The sequence below is a fragment of the Saccostrea echinata genome, unplaced genomic scaffold, assembly GCF_033153115.1.
Source record: "Saccostrea echinata isolate AGI-Se365-2 ecotype Australia unplaced genomic scaffold, CSIRO_AGI_Sech_v1 ptg000057l, whole genome shotgun sequence".
In the NCBI taxonomy this organism is placed as follows: Eukaryota; Metazoa; Mollusca; class Bivalvia; order Ostreida; family Ostreidae; genus Saccostrea; species Saccostrea echinata.
The window spans coordinates 8,248,946-8,274,974 of record NW_026889806.1 but is presented as its reverse complement, the minus strand read 5'-3'; the positions used below and the strand labels follow the sequence as shown (position 1 = coordinate 8,274,974).

General features: G+C 31.9%; 1 protein-coding gene across 1 annotated transcript; it reads right to left on the bottom strand.

The window, feature by feature from the left end:
* Positions 1-10,538: 10,538 nt before the first annotated feature.
* LOC133174110 (microfibril-associated glycoprotein 4-like) lies at positions 10,539-18,781 on the bottom strand. Its single transcript, XM_061309150.1, has 6 exons — positions 18,553-18,781; positions 15,931-16,067; positions 15,414-15,510; positions 14,940-15,107; positions 11,420-11,488; positions 10,539-10,792 (listed from the first exon to the last, which is right to left on the bottom strand). The coding sequence occupies exons 1-6, from the start codon at positions 18,779-18,781 to the stop codon at positions 10,539-10,541; spliced, it is 954 nt and encodes a 317-aa protein (XP_061165134.1).
* Positions 18,782-26,029: the final 7,248 nt, after the last annotated feature.

Sequence of the window (26,029 nt, the reverse complement as noted above, 5' to 3'; positions counted from 1 at the left end):
AATTCTAGGAAAAAGAACACTATTGAGATTCAAATCTTCAAAATGCAGATGTATAAATTTGGTCTTTCTACTTTCAAACTGAAGGCATAGGACAAATTATTTGTTGTACAATGTAACTCGAACGATCTCCAGTGAAGTTCTATAACATGTATATAGCAAAATAAATAAATGCTAGAGAGAAAGAGTGAAAAAGAGATAGAGATGTGAACACTGGTCACGAAGACATAAGAACGATGAACTCACTCACAGAGATGACTGCCAGGCTAATGTGAAAATGACATTGATAAGAATTCTTTGCCATTACCAGTCATTAGTCGACCATGAGTTTTCATTGACGTTATCAATAGCACCACCAGAATCATTCACCGTTCTATCTCATTCCATTTACATTTACTTCAGGTAGATATATGTCTCATTAGTTGCCTATGAAATCCTGGTGAAAAGACGATATTAATCATTTTAATTTAAGAAATGCAATATTTGAAGAGATATATATATATATATATATATATATATATATATATATATATATATATATATATATATATATATATATATATATATATATATATATATATATATATATATATATATATATATAAACAATACACAATACACAATATAACAATACACAAGTATAAACAATACTGCAGAGAGAAATTTCTGGATTACACTTGTCATCTAATAGACAAAACAGACAAAGAAAACTCTTCATTGCTTTCAGTTCTCTGCTGATGTATAATTCTTCCGGGAAAGATAAATCTATTTGAAAATACATATTTTCGTTTTTTCTACTGTTTTGTTATGACTTTCAGAATTTGAACTCAAACTTCATCACTAATGGAATAAAAATAGTTTCAATAAATTAATATTACTTGCGTCATTTGAATTTTTATTAAACAGATCAATTAAAGACACAAATTAACAGGGATATTATTGTTTTGAAATACATTACCAGTGATGAGTGCACTGTTTACATAAAATATGTTTATAAACTACCAGGAGAAATCTTCTGGCGGATCTTTATGCAGAAATTATTATGTACACCCAAGTGTAGTAATGTAAATATATGTTTTTTTAAAATCATATTCTCTATAATGTCTCTGAACATGTATAACAGATGCAAGATACCACAGAGTCTGACACATATGTTTCATATTTGGATATTTTACTTGAAAAAGACGTTAATGGTAATCTAACAACCAAGCTTTATGATAAACGTGATGACTTTAACTTTTCAATCGTCAACTTCCCTTACCAATGCAGCAATATACCTTCATCACCTGCATACGGGGTATATATCTCTGAGTTGATTCGATACGCAAGAGCATGCTCTACGTATGAACAATTTCTAAAACGAGGTAAATTATTGACAAACAAGTTGATGAAACAAGAATATCAGCTGTATCGTTTAAAGTCATCATTTCGTAAGTTCTATGGTCGATACAAGACCTTGTCAGCAAATACAATTTATCATTGAGTCAAATGCTGACTGACGTTTTTCATACTAATTGTTAGGCCATTATTTACACACTGAATTGTCGACGGATTTTTCCGTTATTTCCCGATCATGACAAGGAGCACACGGCGGGTGTGAACGGTCGGCAGGGGATGCTCACTCCTCCATGGCACCTGATCCCACCTCTGATGTTTAGAGGTCCGTGTTTGCTCTGCTCCTATTTTGTATTGTTTAATGGACTTTTGAGCTTGAATACTGTTCGTTATCTCCATATATTTCATGCAAATTAGTGACTGTGCCTTTAGAAACCTATACAAGTTACTTTGTCATAATTTTTCGCTGATAAAATAATATAAAGCCATTATAAAAATGAAATCTGTTCTTGGAATGAAAAACAACAAGATATTAACCATTTATGAAATAAAATTACTTTTCATACACTGGAGAAGTTTTGATCGTCAAACAGAAAGTGTGTCCTTTGATACATTGAGTAGCTATAATGATAATATTTGTTCCACCCCCAACTCCACAAAAGGATGCAAGGATTCTCTAGTGTTTCTTTTTGGAGAGAGTTCATTTTGAAGGAATTGATTTACCTTGCACACATATGTACTGTATAATTGTTTACAGGTACAATTACAGTTTTTTTTTTTGGATTATCCAATAGTAATATGTGGGTTTTATTTTTAATGTATTAATCTCGTCATTCGATGAAATGTGTCAGGCAGTTAAGAAAATACAAAGTAAATTCAGTGCACTGAATTAATATCGCAGGAAAGTCAAATATGATAACCTGTACGTGTTGCTTTGTGTTTTTTCGTTCTGTATTGTAGAAAACAATTATTTACTATTCAATAACAATGAAAGGACGGGAAATATTTTCTTATATAATTAAATAAACAAAATTTTGATATTGTTTTTCATGGTAATTTGAAAAAAAATCATTTTATTCCAGCAAATTACCACTCTGTGTATGTAATGAGATTTCAACTTAAGAAATAGTGAAAAAAAAGGTTCGGAAGAAAAAGTGTAACTTAAGCGATTCTCCTATCTAAAGTTTAGTCAAAGAAAGGTTTAATTAAGGGATTTCCGTAGCTTTCGAATATAAGATAATAGTTGACAGAGTTTATTTCAGTGATAAGTGACCGAATTATAGTTATTCGGTTTTATCAAGAACATGCAAAAGTAAGACAAGACAACACTATGAGTGAAGGCGTGCACTGATTTGCAATTCAGAGCAAACGTATAATAGCGTCTAAACCTAATGGAGCAAGTGCTAAAAGAAAGTATTCAGGGGCGTATGCAGCAGGATGTGGATGTTTGCCAAACCACAACTCCTCCTTTTTTACAATATTATGAATTTTTACAACAGAGAAATCCACCAAAATGACCCTCTATACAGAAACCTTTTTTTATTTGCGGTCAGCGATTTTGTATTTCCTCAAATCGAGAAATTGGTCACAGTTTTTCAGTTTGAAAAAGTGTACAGCTAATGAGTCATGCTTTAAGAAAAATATGTTCATCAAAGTGTTAATTGCCAGTGAAATATGCGTTATTTTCATTATAGAACACTTGTACATACAAGTATTTTATTTGATAAATATGATTATTTGTACAAGATTCAATACTTTTTGTTACAGTTTTGTTATAACAATTATAATGTTAGCATTTGGATGGTTCACGTTGTACATGTGTTTTAAAATGGCAAATTTTGCTTGATATGCAATTTTTTTATGGTAACTATTTAAGGAATACAAAATAAAAGATCCGTCTGATCTTTTTTATTAAGCAGTTGTGAAAGAACGGGTCATTTCCTTTTTTTGAATAAAGTCTAAAATACAAGCATATTCAAAATGGAAAATGCCTTTGTGTGTGAGGTAAGTGCTGGTAAAAACAATCCGGAACTCTTTCCTATCAATGCCCAAGTAATTATAAAGTAAGTGATTTTGTAAAAAGTGACCGGTCAACAGGGGGTACTTACTCCTCCCAGACACCTTAGAGCAAATAATTTATTCGGTTATAGTCTTAAAAAAACAAAAATAGTCAAGAAAATTTTGAAACGCCACCTAAATGATGCTCACTGGAAAGTAATTAAAATTAATTGATAATTTGTTTTTTAAACCTTGAACTTTCAGCAAAAATATGCAAACATATTTATTTATAAACAGTAAAAAAAAGTTTATCCAATGACAGATAACCACTAGAAAATACGCTAAATACGATGTATTTTGATAATGTATGCATGATGAAAAGAACTGCGAACGATAGCATTGTTCTGCCGCCTACCTCCAAGTCAAATTTGAAAAGTTAACATATTTGAATGATTTTTCATATTTATATACTATTTATGTATATTTTTATAAAACATAACGTATTTGGGAAAACATAGAGGGATAACTCTTTAAATGTGGTAAAAATAGCGTTTTTCACTATAGAAATCAACGAAAAAAGAAAATGTTTTTAAAACATCCCCCCCCCCCTTGAAACATAAATTCCTTTTTAAGGGTTTGATGAATTGTTAATTCACAAATTCCTACCAAAGCTTTTGTTGTTTCACGGGGGGGGGGGGGCATATGTTAATAGACAAAAAACTGCAAAGTTTGTCATTTTATTACAAATTTCAAATGAAATTACAAATAAAATAAGGTCTTTAATCAATTTTTTATCTTGAATTTTACATAAGTTAAAGATACGGAAAGGTTTAAGGGTCATTTATCCATTTCCATGCGTTTTTGAAAATCTAGCGATTTTTAAAACCTGATTTCAATGGATAAAATTTTCAACTCCCCTTTTGAATAGAGTCGTAAATAAGAGCAATTAAGTTTTTGACACTGGTTTTAAAATTATCAATCAATCAATAATGAACTTTTCTTTACATTCAATCAAGTTTTAATGGCCAAACTGCCATTTATATTGAATTAAATGAATGCAAAATGTAGACGGGAATCGAGAGTTAGTGTGCGTGGTTCTTAGCTTCACTTTATACACACTTCATTTCATGAATAAATAATTGATCATAAATGACTACTGAAAGCTCTGTAAAGGTGTACAAGGAAATTATTGAGACATTTAGTTTATCTCTATGAAAGAAAGAGATCAACTGATGAAGATACACCAAGATTTTATCAAAAAACAAATAAAACAAATGCGCAAATGTCTAGTTAATAGCATCATTAATAAGTCCTTGTGAAATCATGAACTTGCATATGTCCATTGACCTGGAGCAGTCCGCAGAAATTATCACTGCAACAGTTTAAGATCACTTCAGCCGTACAGTGTTTTCTCACATTGAAAGGATCGGAAAGAGTTAATAAATTCCGCTTTCTCTGTCATCAATAAATAACATCCTGGGGATCAAACTTTACCTTTTCTTACAGACTTCGTTAAAAATATGTGTATTGTTGCTAACCCAATGTCAAATTGCCATGAAATATCATTCAGAGTTTGACTAGCGTCCTGCTGTAATAACTTCAACAAGGCTGAAGTTATTTAGTCAAAATTGAAAAAAAGTTTATGCAAATGATAAACCAAACGCCTAGAGATGCATTGTTTTTGTAGGTACATGTACTTGATCTGGACGGGAGTTCTCCTCAGTGCTACGGCAGATTTTGTGTATGCTAGTTGCTTATTATGACGATAATTTTTTGAGAATTCTGACTTTCATTGCTAAATGGAATTGAATAATGAATGGAATGGTTAATTCAAAGAATACTAAAGCATATATGGGAAACATAGCAAACTTCTCTTTTCAGTTTAAGTTAAGGTCATAGATTTCAATTTCTTTGGCAGGGAACCTGACTTCTGCCAAATAGGGAATATCAACTCTCAGCTATATGAAGATATTAAGAAGATTACAAAATGCTAATAAGCTGACTGAATTAATCATACTTTAGGGTCTGGCATTCATGTATTGCATCAAAACATGAATCAGAAGCAAACATAAACATGCTTGTTTACTTTCTTGAACTAATAACATTCGTATATGTAAGCAAGAATCGTTATTTTAAATCACGAAAGCCTGCCTGAATATTAATAACAAGTGCATTCTATTGCGTAATTTGTCAGTTTATTTAAGTTTTAAAAAGTGTGCAATTAAACAAATAACAGATATTTGGATATTAATTCCTTTACAACATTTATATCACGAGGCGTATTGGGAATAGCTGGTAACCTTTTTATTATCACTCCTCGTGATTACGGATATTTCTGGAAACATAAAGTGATGTAAGTAAGAAACATAAGGAGTGCGTTATGGAACTGCATAACCTCATCAAAATAAAACGTTCTATCGCCAGGATATTGATATCAATACTAAACTTCATTAAAATAACAATTCATCTGTGATTGATAATTTAGGTTTAAGCTCTTATAAATTTCAAACTTCTGGAATGAAATACATTCAAACTGCTAATTGACATTGATAGAAAGTGAATTAATTGTTCATTTCCCATTTTCGTTAATTCCTAGACATAGATCTAGGGATCAGTATATAATTTTTGCAGCAGACTGATTCGATATATAAATTATAACTAGTTATTGAATAATTCATTTACTACTTTGTTAATTAATATGCAACCAATTGCACTATATCAACAGAGCATAAAAACGGACAAACCAATTTATAGCCAATACTTTCGCTGTTTAAGGAAAATCAGCATTCTTTGTTTAGTTGCCTCACATCTGCATAAATAATATTTTACTACATAAATAAGGAAAGTTGACGATGAAAAAGCTGAAATGATCTCGTTTGTCATACAATTAAGTTGTTAGTTGGATCTTATATTATCGTCTTTAGTTTGTAAAACATCCAAATATGAAACAGATGTGGCAGATTCTGTGGTGTCTTTTATTTCAAGTTTACTGGGATATACCCAGTCGACATATGAATGGAAGTAACTATTGTTAATTGATAAAACGTATACACGTTTATTTGAATGTCGAATTGAAGACCACAACAAGTATTTTCTTCATCTTTTGACGAAGCAGTTGTCTATCATACCTGGAAGCCTAGCCTTTCATTTAAGGAATAAAATTGTGCCTTTAAGTGACAATTCCTGCGTCATTTCATTTTCTCTTCAAACGATCCATTTAAAAGATCAAGAAAAACTGTTGTTATTTTTATCATGATTATTGTTGCGCCTGTATAGCAAAATCTTTAGTGTTGCTTAGAATTTATGTTTCATAGTTTTCGTAATAGAACTAAAGATGCATGTTTACACTTGGTACAACAAACGTCTGTGCTTAATTCTAATTACGTGGATTATGTTTACCTTCAGTACATATTTTAGCATATATCCGTTCTAAAATCATGTCCTTAGAATTATTATGTTTAAAAAGAAGTCTGGTAGTACTTAACATTGAAAGACTGATTTATTACCGGGATTTCGTTATATAACTGGAAACGCATAACACTCAGTAATTGCAAAAACCGTATGGTAGAGTTAAATACATCCGGAATGTTAGCAGACGAATAGTTTAAGGACCCGGGGCCACGAACGTTTTATTTTACTCAACTCAAGTCTGAGAGAGAGTAAACTTTGTTTTACTCTCGTGAGTTTCGACCCAAAAAAGTGTACCACGAACGCAGAGGAAACTCAACTCAGCAAAGCAACAAAACTCTGCTTAAAACTCAAATTGTTTTAATGATATAAGTAGTCTTACCGATATAAATAAATTAGAAAACTTTTGAACGCCTGTTCTGTGTTCACCTTTCCGTTTCATTCATGCTTTTCTGCACCATAACATGAAATTATGACGTCATTTTTTGTTTTGATGACGTTACATCGAGCGTATGGAACGCCCGTCTATGTAAAATAATTGGTATTTCAATGCTGCCAGATGTAAAACTACGAGAAGTTACAAAACAGGAGGCAAAGGACAAAATGTCTGTATTTTGCATGGCATATGTTTTTAAAGATCAACCTACATGTGAAAAATATTATGGCGGATCTAAAGCGATATCACTGAAAAATCTATCAACTTCTGACGAAACTTCCAAAGGATTGTTTGTTTGTATGTTGTTTAACGTCCCTCTCGAGAATTTTTCACTCATATGGAGACGCCACCATTTGCCGGTGGAGAGCTGCAAATTTTGTCCTATGCTCGGCACTTACGGCCATTGAGCAGTGAGGGATCTTTTTCGTGCCAACACCTACTGCGACACGGGACCTCGGTTTATACGGTCTCATCCGAAGGACCGGTCTCCACGTCCCACAATGGTATTTGACGTAAGGATCAACTCCTTACTTCGCGACTCTAGAGCAGACGTTCTAACCACTGCACCACGCGGGCGACTCCAAAGGATTGAAAAAATCGTCTAGGAAACCTCATCATTTCCCTGAACTCTTCTTATATTCTTTTCAATTAGGTAAACATGATTTTGATGTATTTTACATGGTATTGTACCTTAATGAATGTTATGTTTTTGTAATACTATAGTATTACAAAGACATAACATTCATAAATTTACGGAATTTAGTAAATAACCATTAAATGAGAATAAAATATTAAAAAAATTAGGAGAAAAATTATTATTCCTTTTTAATTCCTCGGAGGTCCATGAGTTGTTACCCTGTTAAACTGATTGTGTACATTTTCAAAATAATTTTGAAATACAGTTTCATTTCTAAGTCATACCTAATATATATATTTTTTCGTTCAAGCGAAATGGTCATTTAAAGAAAAATCTTGTTTTTATTGATTGTTTTCGTCTCATCCGAATTGCCTATTTATAACCCCGGCATCTTTAAAGACAGGTTCTAGAGTTGTGACCTCAGTGGAAATGAAATTAAAAAGGCCAAATAACTCGTATTCGGATAATGCCGTCGAAATAATGTAAATAAAGCGAAGTAGTGCGAATGACTTTCTTGTCATAAGAGTTGGTAAATGAGGCTTTAATACTAAATCAGGTGAAATTTTATCCAACTAAAAAAGGAATTTTAGGCTATTTGGTGCAACTGTAAAAAGAATCTTGCCAGATATGCAAGGAAAAGAAAAGGGTCACGACTCTATGACCATAACGAATTAAGGTCCCCCGACGATATATGCAGGAATTTTTTCATGTGATGGATATTCTTCCCTATCTTAAGTATACTGATACTAAGTATATTAACACCAGTCAATATTATGAATGCCCGAAGTCAAGCATTGGTGTCAAAAGACTGTTTAATCATATATACATGTATAAGCATAATAACACCAGTCAGTATCATGAATGTCCAAAGTAAGCATCGTTGTCAAAAGACTGTTTGATCATATATAGATAATATGTTGAAAAAAAGAATATGGAACAAAAAAAAAGTTCTGATTTTGAATGCTACATGGGACACAATGATATAACAAAAATTATTTTGAATCAATGTATCGCAAAAGTGTTAATCAACTTTTGACGGCGTGCATTGTAGCGGAATATCATTTTTTAGGTCTGTCATTTAATGAATCAGTGATGTCTTAAGTAATTTTCTTGTGAAGGTAGATACTTTTATAGTGAAATATATGGAGATAACGAACAGTATTCAAGCTGAAAAGTCCAGGGTATGCACTCCAGGATTTATGGAATATACCCCTGAGCAATTCCCCTTATGCCCTTGCATGGCTTTGTATGATTCCTCCAAAAAGTTCTAGGCCTTATGATTTATTTCATTTTTAAAATTTGTATTTATTTATATTTATATTTATTGAATTTGTAATAATATCTAGAAGTTTCAGTTTTGCAATTGTTTGTCCGTTAATTAATTTATATATTTTACTTTATATTTCTAACTTTTTGGCTAGCATGTACAAAGACTATGTATTGTGACGTCTCATTATCTACACTCGCTTTCAGGTTGATGTGGGGAACTTACACCCATTTCAAAGAGCGTTAAATTTCGGACCACGTTAACGCACTTTGAAAATAATATTTCTTTCCAAAGTACGTTAATATCGACCATATTAACGCACTTTGAAAAAAAAATGTGCATGGCTTGGTCAATATTCTTGCAAATTTTGGGTATGATAAATAACAATTTGAGCCGGGTCGATAATTTTTTGGTGATGACTTCACTTCAGGATCTGAGATATAGACATTTTAAAGATTTTTACGAGTCGTCTTTTTTCCCCAAAGGTTCTCGTAAATGTTATAAAAGGGAAAAGGGTCTTTTAAAAATAATACAGGAATGATTGTTTAATACCACAATTTCGTAAAAATTATGTTTATTACGGTATTTAGAATTTTCTAGTTTTTTTTTCAAATATGACCCTTAGGGGTACGAGAAATGCGACAAAATGGGGTCCAAGTTTGTATGCCCAAAATAGTTTTCCCGCACACTATAATGATCTTTTTGTAGTTATTTGATAAGTATTTAGAAGTATGAAAAAATTGTTTATTCCCGCACAATATAAGGTCTTTTTTTTTACAGTTATATGATAAGCATTTAGAATTATATATATATATATATATATATATATATATATATATATATATATATATATATATATATATATATATATATATATATATATATATATATATAAACTTGAATATTTCCCCCCTCCCCCTTTATTTTTTACAGCTAATTGACTAGTATTAAGAGGTATGAAAATCATCTTCGTGTTACAGTGTTGGTAAATAAGAAGAAAATATTTCTAATTTCCAATTTATTACAACACATATAATGTACAGCTCTTACTTGGTACATCCGGTAAAGAAAAATAAGCAAAAAATTATTACTTTAGGACATAGTTCATCCACAAAACCCCCTCAAAACATAATCGTTTACAGGTTTACTCACTTGATGTTAAACATTAAGTTTAAAAAAAGAATGAATAGAATACCATGATCAAGATAAATTTAAAACTGTCCCTTTTATCAGAGATGTTTCGTCTTATTGATGGGTGGCAGTCTATCTGTGGTTTCTCAGTCTTTAAATATTTATCTGTTGAAAATAAAAGAATTAAATAATGTTTAAAAAATAATAATAAATAAATAAAATAAAAACGAACGTTTTTTACCTCTTATAGATTTTTCTTATAACCGTTTAAAATGATCAGTGAATTACCAGAGAGTAAATACTGAGTATTAAGATTTAATGTTGTTTACCTAGTGACGTTGGATCAACATCATCGTCTTTCTCACAGATGAGCCGGAAGGAACTGTAGTAAACCAAGGATTGACCCACACTGCCGGGTACCAGGGCCCGTTAAGGAAGGCCCGGTGACAGGAGTTAAACCACCAGCCTCCTCCAAAGCGACTGGCACAGTTTTCTCCAGTCCTGTCGTTATCTCTGTCTGGTGTACTAAATGACATCCCAGACAGATATTTAGTAGAAATTCCCGTGCTTAACATACTGTCACCTGTACAATTACAGTAAATATATTACAGAGATGGTTGGTTGGTATCATTACCGTCTTCGTACTGTGCACTTCCTCTCTTTTGTGATTGGTAGAAATTGCATGATGTGAAAACTTTCAATTATTTCATTGGTTGAAATGCATTTCAAGGCAAGGGAGATAATTTTCTTGTGATCTTATTTTCGTACGACTTAACAATTTTTAAAGATTTTCAATCTGAAAAAATGACAAAGCGAACAGTGGAAAATGGCAATAAATAAATCTAAATAACACTTTAATTTTTTAAAGCAATTACTAAAAAGTGTTTTTATATTTTCATTGTAAACAGAAATGTTTTTGTTGTACGCCAGCTTTTCAGCTCGTATTTGTTATTTTTTCCTTGCTTTGCATTATTTCTAATCTCGTTCAACCAGACGTTCGGCTTTCTCAGTAAACTCCGACCAGCAGCAAAGTCGAAGAAATCTGAGCGTCTGGCTGAACTTTCACATGGTAGGGTTAATGTCAGTAAAAAGCTGATGAAAAATTACAAAGCCAAGAAATGCACAAAAATAATATTTCTTGATAAGTATAGGTCAGTTTACTGTTTAATGTTGTTGCTAAAGACGACAAAGCTTTTTGAAAAAGCTATACTTGTATTAATCTTAATGTCAATAAAGCTGAGGTACGACCCAGACTGATCATGACTTGACATGCTGTCTCCTGTGGAGAGAAATAATACAAAATAATATAATACAATTCAAATAGCACCCTTTCTAATGTAACAATAAACTCCAGGTGTGTTACACTTTTAAAGTATGATTAAAAAAAAAACAACAAAATATTTTTGTGGTAAAGGTCACTTGGAATATTATAAAAGTGAATATATGAAAAATTAATATCTGTTAGAGACTATAAATCAAAAATATATAAAACGAATTAGAAGGCAAATAAATTAAAAATTAAATGATTACAAGGTAAGAAATGATGTTCCTATATATGTTTTAAAATATAAGATTTTCATTTAATATGATATAGGAAAGGTATTGTAACCAGAAGTCTCTGATGAGACTGATGAGACTGTAGCTCTACTGGTCTGTACTCGGATTTGAAACTTTGCAACATGCAGCAATTAATAGAATTATGTATCTTAATTAAGTCTACTTGTGTGCCAAGTTATACTAACAAAAACTGTAGGAGGAGTAGCATTTTGAAAGTATTTCACAGAAATTTCTATTTAAAGTAACCATGGCAACACCATTCACTGAAATCAAAAACCGATACACACTATGATGTATAGTAGTGTAGTCTAATTGTGTGCCAAATTAGATTAAAATCAGACCAAAACTGTAGCAGGAGTAATGTTTTAAAGGAATTTTACAGAAATTTCTATTTTTAGTTACCATGGCAAAACCATTCATCAAAATAAAAAAAACCGATGCACTAAATTATGTACCTTAGTGTAGTGTACTTGTGTGCCAAGTTATATTTAAATCAAACCAAAACTGTAGGAGGAGTAGCGTTTCTAAAGAAATATCACAGTAATTTCTATTTTTTGTTACAATAGCAAAACCATTCATCAGAATCAAAAACCGATGCACTAAATTATGTACCTTAGTGTAGTGTACTTTTGTGCCAAGTTATATCTAAATCAGACCAAAACTGTAGGAGGACTAGCGTTTTAAAGGAATTTCACAGAAATTTCTATTTTTAGTAACCATAGCAACACCGTTCATCGAAATCAAAAAAAGATGCACTAAATTATGTATCTTAGTGTAGTCTACTTGTGTGCCAAGTTATATTGAAATCAGACCAAAACTGTAGGAGAAGCGTTTGAAAGGAATTTTACAGAAATTTCTATTTTTAGTAACCATGGCAACACCGTTCATCGAAATCAAAAACCGATGCACTAAATTATGTATCTAAGTGTAGTGTACTTGTGTGCCAAATTATATTGAAATCAGACCAAAACTGTAAGAGGAGTAGCGTTTTAAAGGAATTTTACAGAAATTTTTATTTTTAGTACCATGGCAAAACCATTCATCAAAATCAAAAATCGATGCACTAAATTATGTACCTTAGTGTAGTGTACTTGTGTGCCAAGTTATATTGAAATCAGACCAAAACTATAGGAGGAGAAGCGTTTAAAAGGAATTTCACAGAAATTTCTATTTTTAGTAACCATGGCAACACCGTTCACCGAAATCAAAAACCGATACATTAATTATGTATCTTAGTGTAGTCTACTTGTGTGCCAAGTTATATTGAAATCAGACCATAACTGTAGGAGGAGTAGCGTTTTGAAAAATTGTTTACAGACAGACAGACAGACAAACAGACGGACGGACGACGGACACCTTACTATCGCATAAGCTCTTCTGGTCTCTGAACCAGTAGAGCTAAAATTGAAATGCTTTGGAGTGTTTTGAATTTGGTTTTTATTTCAATTTGGCTATGTTCCCGATCAATAATTTTCTTAGAACATCAAGCTTTCGTGAATATTGTCGACATAATGTATATCAAATACGCGCTGTAAACGTCCTATTCCGAAGTACTGTAAATCATGAAATTTTCTAATATCAGTAAAAAGCTGATGAAAAATTACAAAGCCAAGAAATGCACAAAAATATATTTCCTGATAGGTATAGGTCAGTTAACTGTTTAAGGTTGTTGCTAAAGATGGCAAAGCTTTTTGAAAAAGCTATACTTGTATTAATCTTAAAGTCAATAAAACTGAGGTATGACCCAGACTGATCATGACTTGACATGCTGTCTCCTGGGGAGAGAGATAATACAAAAAATACAATACAATTCGAATTGCACCCTTTCAAATGTAACAATAAACCCCAGGTGTGTTACACTTATAAAGTATGATTAAAAAAAAAAAAAAAAAAAAAAAAAAAAATTGTGGCAAAGGTCACTTGGAATATTATAAAAGTGAATATATGAAAAAAATAATATCTGTTGGAGACTATAAATTAAAAATATATAAAACGAAATAGAAGGCAAATCATTTAAAATGTTTTAAAATATTAGATTTTCATTTAATATAATATAGGAAAGGTATTGTAAAAACGAAATGCCTTGGAATGTTTTGAATTTTACTTTTTTTCAATCTGGCTATGTTCCCGATCAAATAATTTTCTTCGAACATCAAGCTTTCGTGAATATTGTCGACATAATGTATATCAAGTACGCGCTGTAAACGTCCTATTCCGAAGTAATGTAAATCATGAAATTTTCGCGACAATGTTTAAAAATATAAATTATTGAAAATCATTAAGATACCAAAAATTATTAACAATGGCGATTAAAGGCAGTCACTGATATTCTTGTTACAAATAATTTAGCACATTTCTTTGTGTTTAAAGAATATCATTTTAAATTTCAAATACTTAGCAATGAAAAATTCAGTAAACGTAGAACTCGTGAATTGTACCAACAAAGGATATTGTGAAATATTAAAAACGTGGAATTAAAGATGTTTACAGTACATTAGAAAAGAAATGTCTCTCTGTCGTTTCTTTTTCAACAACTAATAACTTTTCTATACAAAAAATATATGATTGTATACTTGTTTGAACCCAATTTTAAGAACTTAGCTTGCATACAAATACAAGGAAAATCTATCAGGTGCTCTGGAATGGAATGTAAGATAACGATAAGTAATCATTTTCAAAAGTCACATAAAACATTACAAAACGAGAGCAGAGAACTCGCGGTCGCTGAAAAGACAAAAAGTGTTCAGGTGGCTTGGCTGATGAAGCATCTCCTGTTGACCAGTCAATTCTGCCGTGAGCTTATTATCAAGATTGAGTAGACATTCCGTAGAAAATTCGGTATCAAATAATGACATTACAATCTGTATGAAAATTTTTCCATCAAAGGACACAGTGCTGTTGCAATCAATCATTGCATCGACCATCGAATTCGCTAAGTAAGCTGTGAATTACCTTATTTATTTGCTTAATTGAATTTTGTGCGAGTGTTGTAAAATAAACTCTTGATGGTTTGAACAAAATGACATATAAGTGATTTTTGATACTATTACAGGTATGAACAAATATATTTTAGTCGTGTTTGCAACCATATATCTTTCTCTTTTTTTCTCCTCCTTCTTTTTTCTCTCTTTCTTTTCTCTCCTTCTTTCGTTCTTGTACTCCCTATCACGTACCTAAGGTTCCCGTGGCAGGTCCTGCAAGAAAGAGTTGATATTTCTCTGTTTCATCGGAGACCGAGAATAGGTCGTACATTTCATACAGCGTTGTACCATTCTGGAGAGTGATGGACACATATAGGAAACAGTCCTTTTCTTTTGTTAATTGATGAATTACGTCATTTCCTGCATTAAGATATATTTCAAGTCAACTTAAAATTCCTTTGTTATACAATTAACTCTATTTTGAGTATGAATATTCAAATTGTTTTCCTATGCTACGAATTGATTTTTTCCTCTCACATTCATTCTTTTCTTATTATTTAAGACATCAATTAAACAGTGAGTATAAGTGTGTATCGTTGAACACATATTACCCAGTCTTGAAATTAGATCCTTGATACGCTTCCATTTTTTATCTGCCACAATAAAGAAATTTTGTCAAACTTTGAAACGGATGATAGCTCCTATTTAAAAGCGATTTACACTTACCAACCCAGACATTCTGTTCCGGTGAACCAAAACCATTCTTATATTCTGTCCAATTCCTGTGAAAGTTCAGGGATTCATTTACCCGTTTCTGAATTGCCTTTAAATATTAACATGTATAACAATATAATTCATTGTTTCGAACAATTGTATGATCAATATGTTATGATAGAAACTCAAAATATTCATATTTTTTTTATCCCATATTCTTAACAACAAGTAAACAACTTAGTGTGAATTATATGATATACTATTAATTTTGAAATTATATGATATACTATTAATTTTAAAATTATATGATATACTATGAATTTCGAAATTATATGATATATTATGAATTTCGAAATTATATGATATACTATGAATTTTTAAATTATATGATATACTATTAATTTTTAAATAATATGATATACTATTAATTTTGAATTTATATGATATACTATTAATTTTGAAATTATATGATATACTATTAATTTTTAAATTATATAATATACTATTAATTTTGAAATAAATTAGATACCGTCCATCCTCCGTCCATTGTCTCCATATCGCAGTAAACTCTGACAGGACTGGTAATTGTGCCATAGGGATAGATTTCATACACTCCTGTATTAGTGTGACCATCTTTCCGAAGATCCTTACAATCTGTAGGAATAACTGAAGCAGAAAAAACAGAATAATAATAATAATAATAATAATGGAATCATATTATGTATATATACAGGGAGTGAGAGGATACATTAAACCTGCAAGATAAATAAGGTTAATTGCTGAAGTTTTAAAATTGTGATTTATAATGTATGTAATAATAGGAATGCATTTCTATGATCATCAGGTGATGTACCACGTGGACAGTGAAGAAGAACTTATTAATATATTCGATCAGTGCATACTATCTATTCAAGGTATATTACTAAAGTCAGGTACTCTTAACACAATTGCTCTGAAAAAATATAGTTCCATTCATGGTCAGCAGATACAACATTACAACAAATGTTAACAATAACGATGTGTGTGTAAAACGTGAAGGAAAACAAAATTAACGTAAAATGATTTCAAGAAAATCACTTTTTCCCAAGATATGCATATAAAAAGTATTCATATTCCTACTCTAGCTACCTTCTCAGTCTTTTTCACGAAAATTAAATATATAGGTCATTCTTCTATTGACAATCTTTTCACCAATTATAGTACTTTCGTGATTTTTGTTCGTTAATTGTCATATAATTTCTTCTAAAAAAAAAAAGAATGTTAATAATTAATTCTGTGTGTGTGTTTTTCTTTTCTAACGTGTTTTTCCGAGCTCGCCGGAAAGGTTCGAGAAGATGCGATAGACAATCTGATCGCACGTGTTTATAGGCTATTTGGTCTAGTGTCCACACTGTTTGCTAGTGACGCAAGACTGGTGACGGTTTTGCTACGGACAAGTTCAATTTGTTTTTCTTTTCTAAGAAATCATCTGAGCAGAGTGAAAATTCGAGTAAATTAAAAGTTGAATATCTTGGATATGGGATAACCCATATCTATTCTTGTTTTACTTCTGATAAAATTACTAACCATGATATCGTTACTCTCAACAGCTGATATAATGTATGTAAAAGTGAACGTTTCACAAAGTCTATGGTCGATACAATTACTTTGTTTGCAGATACAGTCTGTCGTTATGTCGAATGTTGACTGACATCTTTCATACAGATTGTAAGGCCTTTATTTTCACAAAGAATTATCCACCAGCTTTTCGTTTAGCTGATCAGAACAAGAGGCACACGGCGGATCTGGCCGGTCGACAGAGGATGCTTACTACTCCATGGAGCAGGATTCCCATCTTATACACTCGAACTCATATCCATTGAACATTTAAAAATGCTTCTTTTTTTTAGCACAAGACATATCATATAGCATAAAAAAATCCACAGAAACGCAGATGGTTATGTTATTCAGGAATTAAGAAAGAAAAACACAGTGTCTACAAGATTAATATTAATCTGAAATACTTGCAAAGGATGCAATATGAACAAATGAAAAGTGAAGATAATGATTACTGATCAACCTTTTCAATCCATCAAACGATACCAATTGTAATCAGGGTAAACATACGGACGCAGCTATTTTAAGGCTGCCTGAAGATTTAAAATACATTAAAAAGCATATTTTTTTTATTTTGAATAAGGTACTGACTTGACTTTGTAATTCATGAATATATGTACAACCAGCTTGCATAGACAGTTTGATCAGGTATCATAATAACGCATTTTTATGAAGTCACATGACTTCGGTGATCGAGTGACAAACACATAATATTTCCGAAAGGTTGTGCAAAAATCGCATCGGAACAAGTAATGAACATAATCATTTTGAACATTTTGTTATATAAATCAATTAATCGTATCCTATCTTACATATAAAGTGCTAGGGGCAAGTCTGAATTTTATTGTATAGTAAATATTTTAGGAGAACTTCATCTTACCCAAAAATATGAAGGTATTTTCCACTCTTGATCGCAAATTAAACAAAACAGGCTATAAGTCAAATAGCCCACCGTCAGTTAGAGAACATACTTCTTTTGTAGCTTCACATAAAATGTCTTCCATTTATCCATATTAATCACTTGTGAGAATCTAATATTTGCTGACAAGGTCATTGTATCGACCACAAAATTTGCGAAATGATGACTTCAATCGAGACTGCTGATATCCTTTTTTCAGTCTAATATATATACTATCTGTAAATTCTAACCCTGTCTGCCGACGTGTAAATGGAAGCATTTCACATTGTACTTTTTCTGTTTGTTTTGATTACGCTGTATATCAAATGATATATAGGAATAACTATACTAATGCAAATGTTCAGCACTATAACAATACATCGAAGCGTAAATCAACAATCAAGAGTCCTGAATTCAACATCAACGTAAAATACTCTCTACATCTCATAAAAAAGGAATGTACAAGTTATGATACTCTCCCCGTTATATCAACTCAAATTTGCAGTAACGTGACTTCATTCAAAATATTATTTAAAAATAAATATTGAGTAACCTCATATACCTAATACAAGTGTAGTGATGATAGTTATTGATGCTAATGATTAGTATATAGCGCGTTTCGTGATTTGTTTGAAGAAAATATGAAAAAGTACATACAATCATGAAAAAAATATCTCCAGCCGGCCTGATCAGACACTGAAGTCTTGTGAAGTTTCTTGTGGGTCCGGCACTTCATCAATCCATCATTATATCCAAAGACGCCACACTCTTTTCGACACTTCTCTGCGCAGTCATTAAATGATATAGAATTGTACTCTCCTAACAGTTCGTGTTCAGACTTTTTATTGTCAAAGTCCAGGTTTCTGTCATATCTCCGAGAATACATGGTCGCCTGAGACACTGTAAAGAAGGCAGCAATTAAAAAGACAACCCAAAGATTGCTCATATTATTCTTTGTGTATTGTGACAATTTCAGAGTTCCTTTAAGAAATGACTAATTGGTCTAAAGCTGGCAAGTATAAATGTCAAACACTCAACGTATTAGGTAAGCTGGTTGGTATGTTTTCAATATTACGTCATTGCTGAAAAATCGATTTTGTGAACGAAGATGACTGGATCCTAAGCATGCAAAATGCAATATGATATTGAGGTCAATTTAAAAATGATAGATTTGAATATGTTTTAAAAGATATCTTTCATAGAGATTAAGATTAAAATGGTACATTAAATATTTTATAAATGATATATAAAACATGTATAAAGCTGAATGTTGAAATGATATATTGAATATATTTTGCATGATTTCTAATAGTGAGCTAGGTGTTATAATGGTATGAAGAATACCTTGTATATTTTTTCAAATATTAAGCTAAATGTTGAAATACAGTGTGGACTTCAGGGAAGCTCGATATGTGGTTTTAAGAAACCATGGCAAATGATATTGACCGAAGACACAGAAAGTGATTGTGACCGGGCTTGCGTCTAATAACCACATTGTGACCGTTAACTGTAGTCCAAAATAGCTAAAATATACAATCACTCCAAACAAATAATGTGACAGTCCTAGCTGTGCATATAGCAGACTTGATTGGATTTTATGACGTCAAAATGGTATAAAAACGTATCTTTTATGAATTGTCTATTGATTTTTCCGTTTGTCTGATCATGACAGGGAGCACATAGTGGGTGTGACCGATTGACAGAGTATGCTTACTTCTCAATGGCACCTGATCGCACTTCCGATGTTTTAAGAGGTCCATCTTTACTCTCCACCCAGTTTGTATGGTTCCAATTGACTTTTGAGATTGACTACTACTCGTTATCTTCATATTTTTTAAGCAAATTTGAGGTAAATATGCATTGTTCAATGAGGCTAAGGACCGTCTTAAAAAATGTTTTTGAAAATACCTCAAAAGGTAATTGGAATAAATAAAATATTTCTATGTCATAAACCATCTAGTCTTATTTGCAAGCCTCAAAAGAATAAGTACATGTAAATCATACACGGTACTAGTTTTGATGCACCAGATGCGCATTTCGACAAATTATGTCTCTTCAGTGATGCTCAAGCCGAAACGTTGGAAATCCAAAATATTTAAATAAAACAGACTTGGAAGAGCTGAAAAGGTACCAAAGTCTAGCCTAGAGCCGAAAACGTTGAAGGATTAGAGCTATGCATGAGGGAGATAATCCTTAATTTCGAAATAAATTTTGAAAATTTTACCACAGAAATTAAATTTATATCCGTATTTTTCAAGCTAGTACCAAAGTACTAGGTTACTGGGCTGTAAAGACCCTTGGGGAATAACAGTCCACCAGCAGAGGCCTCGACCCGAGGGTCATAATGTAAATCATATACGGTACTAATTTTGATGCACCAGATGCGCATTTCGACAAATTATGTGCCCGGTCAACAGATGATGCTTACTCCTCCTAGGCACCCGATCTCACCTATGGAATTTCCAGGGGTTTATGTTTTATGCCCTGCTCACAAATTTGTATTTCTTGTAATTTTTGTATGAGATCGATCACTTTTTGTTATCTTCACATTGTAACCGCAATTACCAAAGAAGATATACATTAATTTGCCTCATGTATCCATCTATGTCTGTGCAAGTGTAACAAGAGTTGCTGCGCTCAATAAGTCAAGTTTGAAAATTCTCTTTTACTTCAAACGTATTGTCTTCCTCCCAACGCAGTACAAGAGAACGAGCTCTTCTGCTGTAAGTATCAATTTCTACACAAGTAAAACGAATACATTTATGAGCAATTAGTATTCATTTAAAATTTTAATTTAAAAGGCCATTATCCTCATGGGATGAAAACAAAGAGTACCTATATGAAGGGAATTTTTTCATAGACAAAAAAATCTAACTTGTTAAGTGCTTATCAAATCTTCTTTTAACTGAATTTGGTATTGTTTCGAGGTCATACAATATCTTATTACAGTAAACAACTCAAACGATTGAAACCGATTCACTCACAATCTCTCACGTAACGCGAACGATCTCTCACGTTACATGAACAATCAGGCATGCTACACGAACAAATCTGCGCGATCATTATGTCAACATTGCAGTTGCAGCCACTGTATTGTCCTTGTTTGTAAATATAACTTATTATTTAGTCATATTTTCTCTGGCATATTAATATAAATTGGGAGGTCATTGTTTATTGTTTTTGTTTTTTGTTTTTGTTTTTGGTTTGTTTTTTTTTTTTTTTGTTGCTATTGTTTTTTTGTTTTTGTTTTTTTTTTCTGTTATTGTTTTTTTTTGTTTGTTTGTTTGTTTGTTTGTTTTTTGTTTGTTTGTTTGTTTGTTTGTTTGTTTGTTTTGGTTTTTGATTTTTGTTTTGACTACGGAGTACTACTTCTACGTGAACCATACAAGGGGATCACGGCGGATGTGACCTATCTACAAGGGGTGTTTCCTCCTTCTAGGCCACCTGATCTCATCTCTGCTGTATTCAGGGTTCCTAGTTTTTATCCCGTTAACGATTCGTTTTTTTAATACTGGATCTATGATATTTATCACTGTTCGTTTTCTCAACCTTTGCAGAGGTCCGTGTTTGGTCTACTCCAAAATTTGAATTGTTTAATGGACTTTGGAGCTTGAATACTGTTCGTTATCTCCATATATTTCTTATATAATTGTGATGAGTTTTAAATCTATTAGGTTTATAAAATTCATTTTCAGGAGCCCCATTACGTTTCAGAACTTTTTGAAATACATGTGGTATACAACACTTTATTACATTTTCAACAGTGAAATACTGTGATTTATTTATTGAATAAAAGTGATATTCTCTCACAGTGTGAAAGAATACCAAAAATGATATTCTCTCACAGTGTGAAAGGATATCAAAGTAAGTAAAAAATAATTTCTGGCCTGTCATAAGATAGAGACAGTAACTAAATATCTTGATAGAGCTAAAACTGCAAATTTCTTCCTAAATATGTTGCTAAAATTCATGCTATGTAATGTTTTCAGTCTGACACACAACTTCTAAGCTATGACGTCTCAACCGCTCAACTATGACGTCAAGCCTATGACACTGTGTTAAGAAAAGACAAGGAAAAATCAAAGAAAATGTAATAAACAGAAAATTCAATGTTTTGTAGATGAATATGGAATTTATTTCACTCGTGAGACAGGATTTTTTGATATTTTCACTCGTGCTTCGCACTCGTGAAAATATAAAAAAAAACCTGTCCCACTCGTGAAATAAATTCCATATTCATCTACAAAACATTGAATATCCTCTATAAATACAATATGAGAGATTACTTTTTTGTTACTTTGTATACTTTGTTGTTACTGTTTACTTTGTTACGATCATTAATTCATGAAATATATGGAGAAAATGAACAGTATTCAAGCTCAAAAGTCCATAAAACATTACAAAATAGGAGCAGAGCAAACACGGACCTCCAAAACAGAGGTGGAATCAGGTGTCATGGAGGAGTTAGCATCCCCTGCCGACCGATCACACCCGACGTGTGCTCCTTGTCATGATCGGGAAATAACGGAAAAATCCGTCGACATTTAAGTGTGTAAATAATGGCCTAACAATTAGTATGAAAAACGTCAGTCATATCTCAATAAAAAAAATCTAAACAAATGAAATCTGTGAACAGAACATAAACCACGGACCTCCTGAAATATCAGTTATATGTTTTTGTAATCTAAATCTTCACACAGGTATTCTCAATGTGATATTAAATATGGTGCTAGATTTCTGACTGACAATGCTAACGAAGATTTTTAGAAACAAAGTCTTCCAAAAAATCTAGTATATTTCAGATATACATTAATTGTGTCAAATTTTAATCAACGGGTAATGGTACTCAGATAAAGAATTTGTTTTTAGAAAAAATAGAGGAGAAATAACTTTTTTTTTTCTAAAACTTTCAATTAAATAATACACACAATACCTATAATGTAACGTTGTTTTCAATACTATTACTTTTTCCTACAGGTGTTTTTGATTTAAGAAAAAAGTACCAAGAATGGTTTAGGGGTACAGTCAATATCGCTTGACGACGGGTTATATTCCAAAAAAAATAGTGACTGTGCTTCAACTTTCTTTGTGTTTGTATGAAACATTCACTTTAATATAATAAATACTGCATGTAGTATATCAGGTAAATGCTTAAAGAAAGAAACACAACTAAGGTAAATGAGTGTTCTTTCAATCATATCTTTTCCTTATCACAGTATTTCGGAGATTAAGCCCGATTTTTAGTTATGCTGTCTCTTGTCCAAAACAAACTGAATTGTAAACTATCGAAATTTTCTCTTTTATGATTTACAGTTCCTATGTATCCTGCCTTAAAACAAATTGAAGACATGGTCTGTTACTATATGTATTACAAAGACTACATAGAATTAAACGTATTTGGTTCAGGAAGGCATGGACACAAATTAGAAGGAACTTTCCAGAAAAGAATTAAGAATCATGAGTTTGTCCGAAATAACATGTGTGACCTTTTAACAAATTCTTTTTATCTTCCATCATAAAGTTTTATTTGCAATTCACAAAGAGAATATGCATGAATATGTCTCATATTATCACTTATTTCTGTGCAAGGGTTAAAGAAGTTGTTTAACTTAATTGGTATTCATTACTTAATGATTTGAAAAGACCATATAATAGCATCCTAATGGCAGGAATAAGTCAAAGGTGTACAGTAAGAATTAAATGTAAATATTGATATAGTTTGAAAATTGCCTTTTTTCTTCAAACAAAGTGTCTTCCTCCCAACGCAGTAAAAGAGAATTAGTTCGTCTGATGTAAGGATGTTGTTCTATGAGCAATCTAGTGATGATGCTCTTGTATGAGCAATTAGTTTTCATCAAAATTTGATTCAAAAAGGCCATAGACACTCATGTAATGACGTACATGAGAAGCACGAAAAAATGGAATAGTTGATAAAGAAAAAGCATGATTTCCAGTCTGAGTGTTTATAAATGCATCGTTATCTTTACTGAATTTTGGTATCATAGCTTATTCATGTATTATATTCTTTCAGTATTTCTAGGTAATAAAGTATCTTAATTTGGTACTGTACGTAGGTTATAGTGAGCGCAGCGCGCGGTGCGAAGCGCCGCTCGCACTGCGAGCTCTAACTACAACGCCTGGGCGAAGAGAAAATACGGACTGTGCACATTTATTCAAACGAATTTTTTCCGCAGTAAACACTGGACCCACAATGCATCGCTTATTGCATCTCGCCGCAAACTACGTTCTCGCGGTAACAAGAAAAATTCAACAAAAAATCAACTTACTTTGATTTAAAGAATATTGCAGATAAATAGTAGATTAAAAGTTCTTTATTTAAAATTAGATTGTTCAGGCTTCGTCGCCAACTTCAATTTTTAGATTTGTTTTGGAAAACCCTTTTAAAAATCACATTTGTCTAAACCTTTGTGGACGATGCATATGCTCTTTATTATTTAATAGAAAATTCCAGTGAAAAATGATTGTCTTCTGCTACTTTGTACGAAAAATACGAGAGAATGCACATGTTCATGACGTCATAATTAGCATTTAGGAGGTTATATGAAGAAAATGATTTATATGTTCTCACTGCATGGAATTTCAATGATTCAGAAAGCATGAGTTTTATTTTCTTACATCACTTTCATACTTAAGAAAATACAGGGCCAGATATGGATAAAAATCAGACCTTGATCTTTCTTCTAGTTCATATTCAGTTTGTTCGGCTTATATTTACATCGTTACGATTTATTACATGATTCTTTTAAGAATTCAATATCATTGATAAATAATTACTTATCACGAAATTTGCTATACATATACAGAAATAGGAACCTCTGTTACACTTTACAGAAACAAATAATTACATTATATGTTAAAAACAAAAAAAAATCTTTCTTATACTCCATTTTAAAAAAAAAAAAAAAATTTCTATGTTATGTTTTTGAGGTCTTCTCAATAACATTTTCTTAAGCTGGTCATTGCCTCATCAAACGAAGCATGGGTAACTCAATATATAATTTATATATAAACTGGAACTTGATAATAAAAAGATAAACAACGAACTTTTAGGGGAATACAACGCTCTGTCAACATGTTTTTTTCTGCGATGTGTCCAGATGACTGACTTTTTTGGATAAAATCCTAAACTAAAGACAAGTCGTCTCTACATCTGAGATATCTGACGAGAAAGGGTGGCGATACTATTCTGCTAAGTGTGTGTATTTATACAATAGAATTTTGAACACCCCCCCCCTACACACACACACACACACACACACACACACACACACACACACACACACACACACACACACAAAATAGAATTATATACATATTGAAGAGGTGAAGGTAACAAACAATGATCGATGAAATATGAAGATAATAAACTGTAATCAATTACATAAGTCTATTAAAACAATACAAATTTGGAGCAGAGCAAACCTGGACCTCTAAAAAGCATCAGAGGTGGGATCAGGTGCTCTGGAGGAGTACGCATCCCTTTTTGACCAGTCACTCACCGTTAGCCGTATGTATAGATCAAGTATATTCTGTATACTCTGTATCAAGCAAAGGCCTAACAATTGGAATGAAACATGTCTATCGAGGTTTAAATTAATTCTATATGATTTCGTGAGGCGGAATTTAGACCATTGTTCGGCACTCAGGGACTAGTTTAGGTTCTTTATCGTCGGAACGCTTACTGTGACTTGGGTTATAAAATTCTGTCGGAAATACCTATGATTTCACATTTTTGTTAGGCGCTTGACGACTAATTCACTGATTTATTGTTGATGTGCTTTACGAAGGAACAGTGACTACCAATGTTTATCCTATTTGGTATGGAGCACGAACTAGATTCGAAACCTGTACCATCTCATTACGAAGAACGCACCCTACCACTTTGTTTTTTTCTGCTTTCATAACAATCTTTTAACACTCTTTTAACCTTAAAAATGATCATCGTCTATGTTTAACATAAATGGCGGAAAATTAGTTTTTTTACTGATCCCTTGGTCAATGACCTAAAAGATTTGTTATCGGAGAACATTATTTTTGTGGTATATGTCTAAGTGTAGAAAGGTTTGTGATCGGAGAACATTATTTTTGTGGTATATGTCCATGTTTAGAAAGG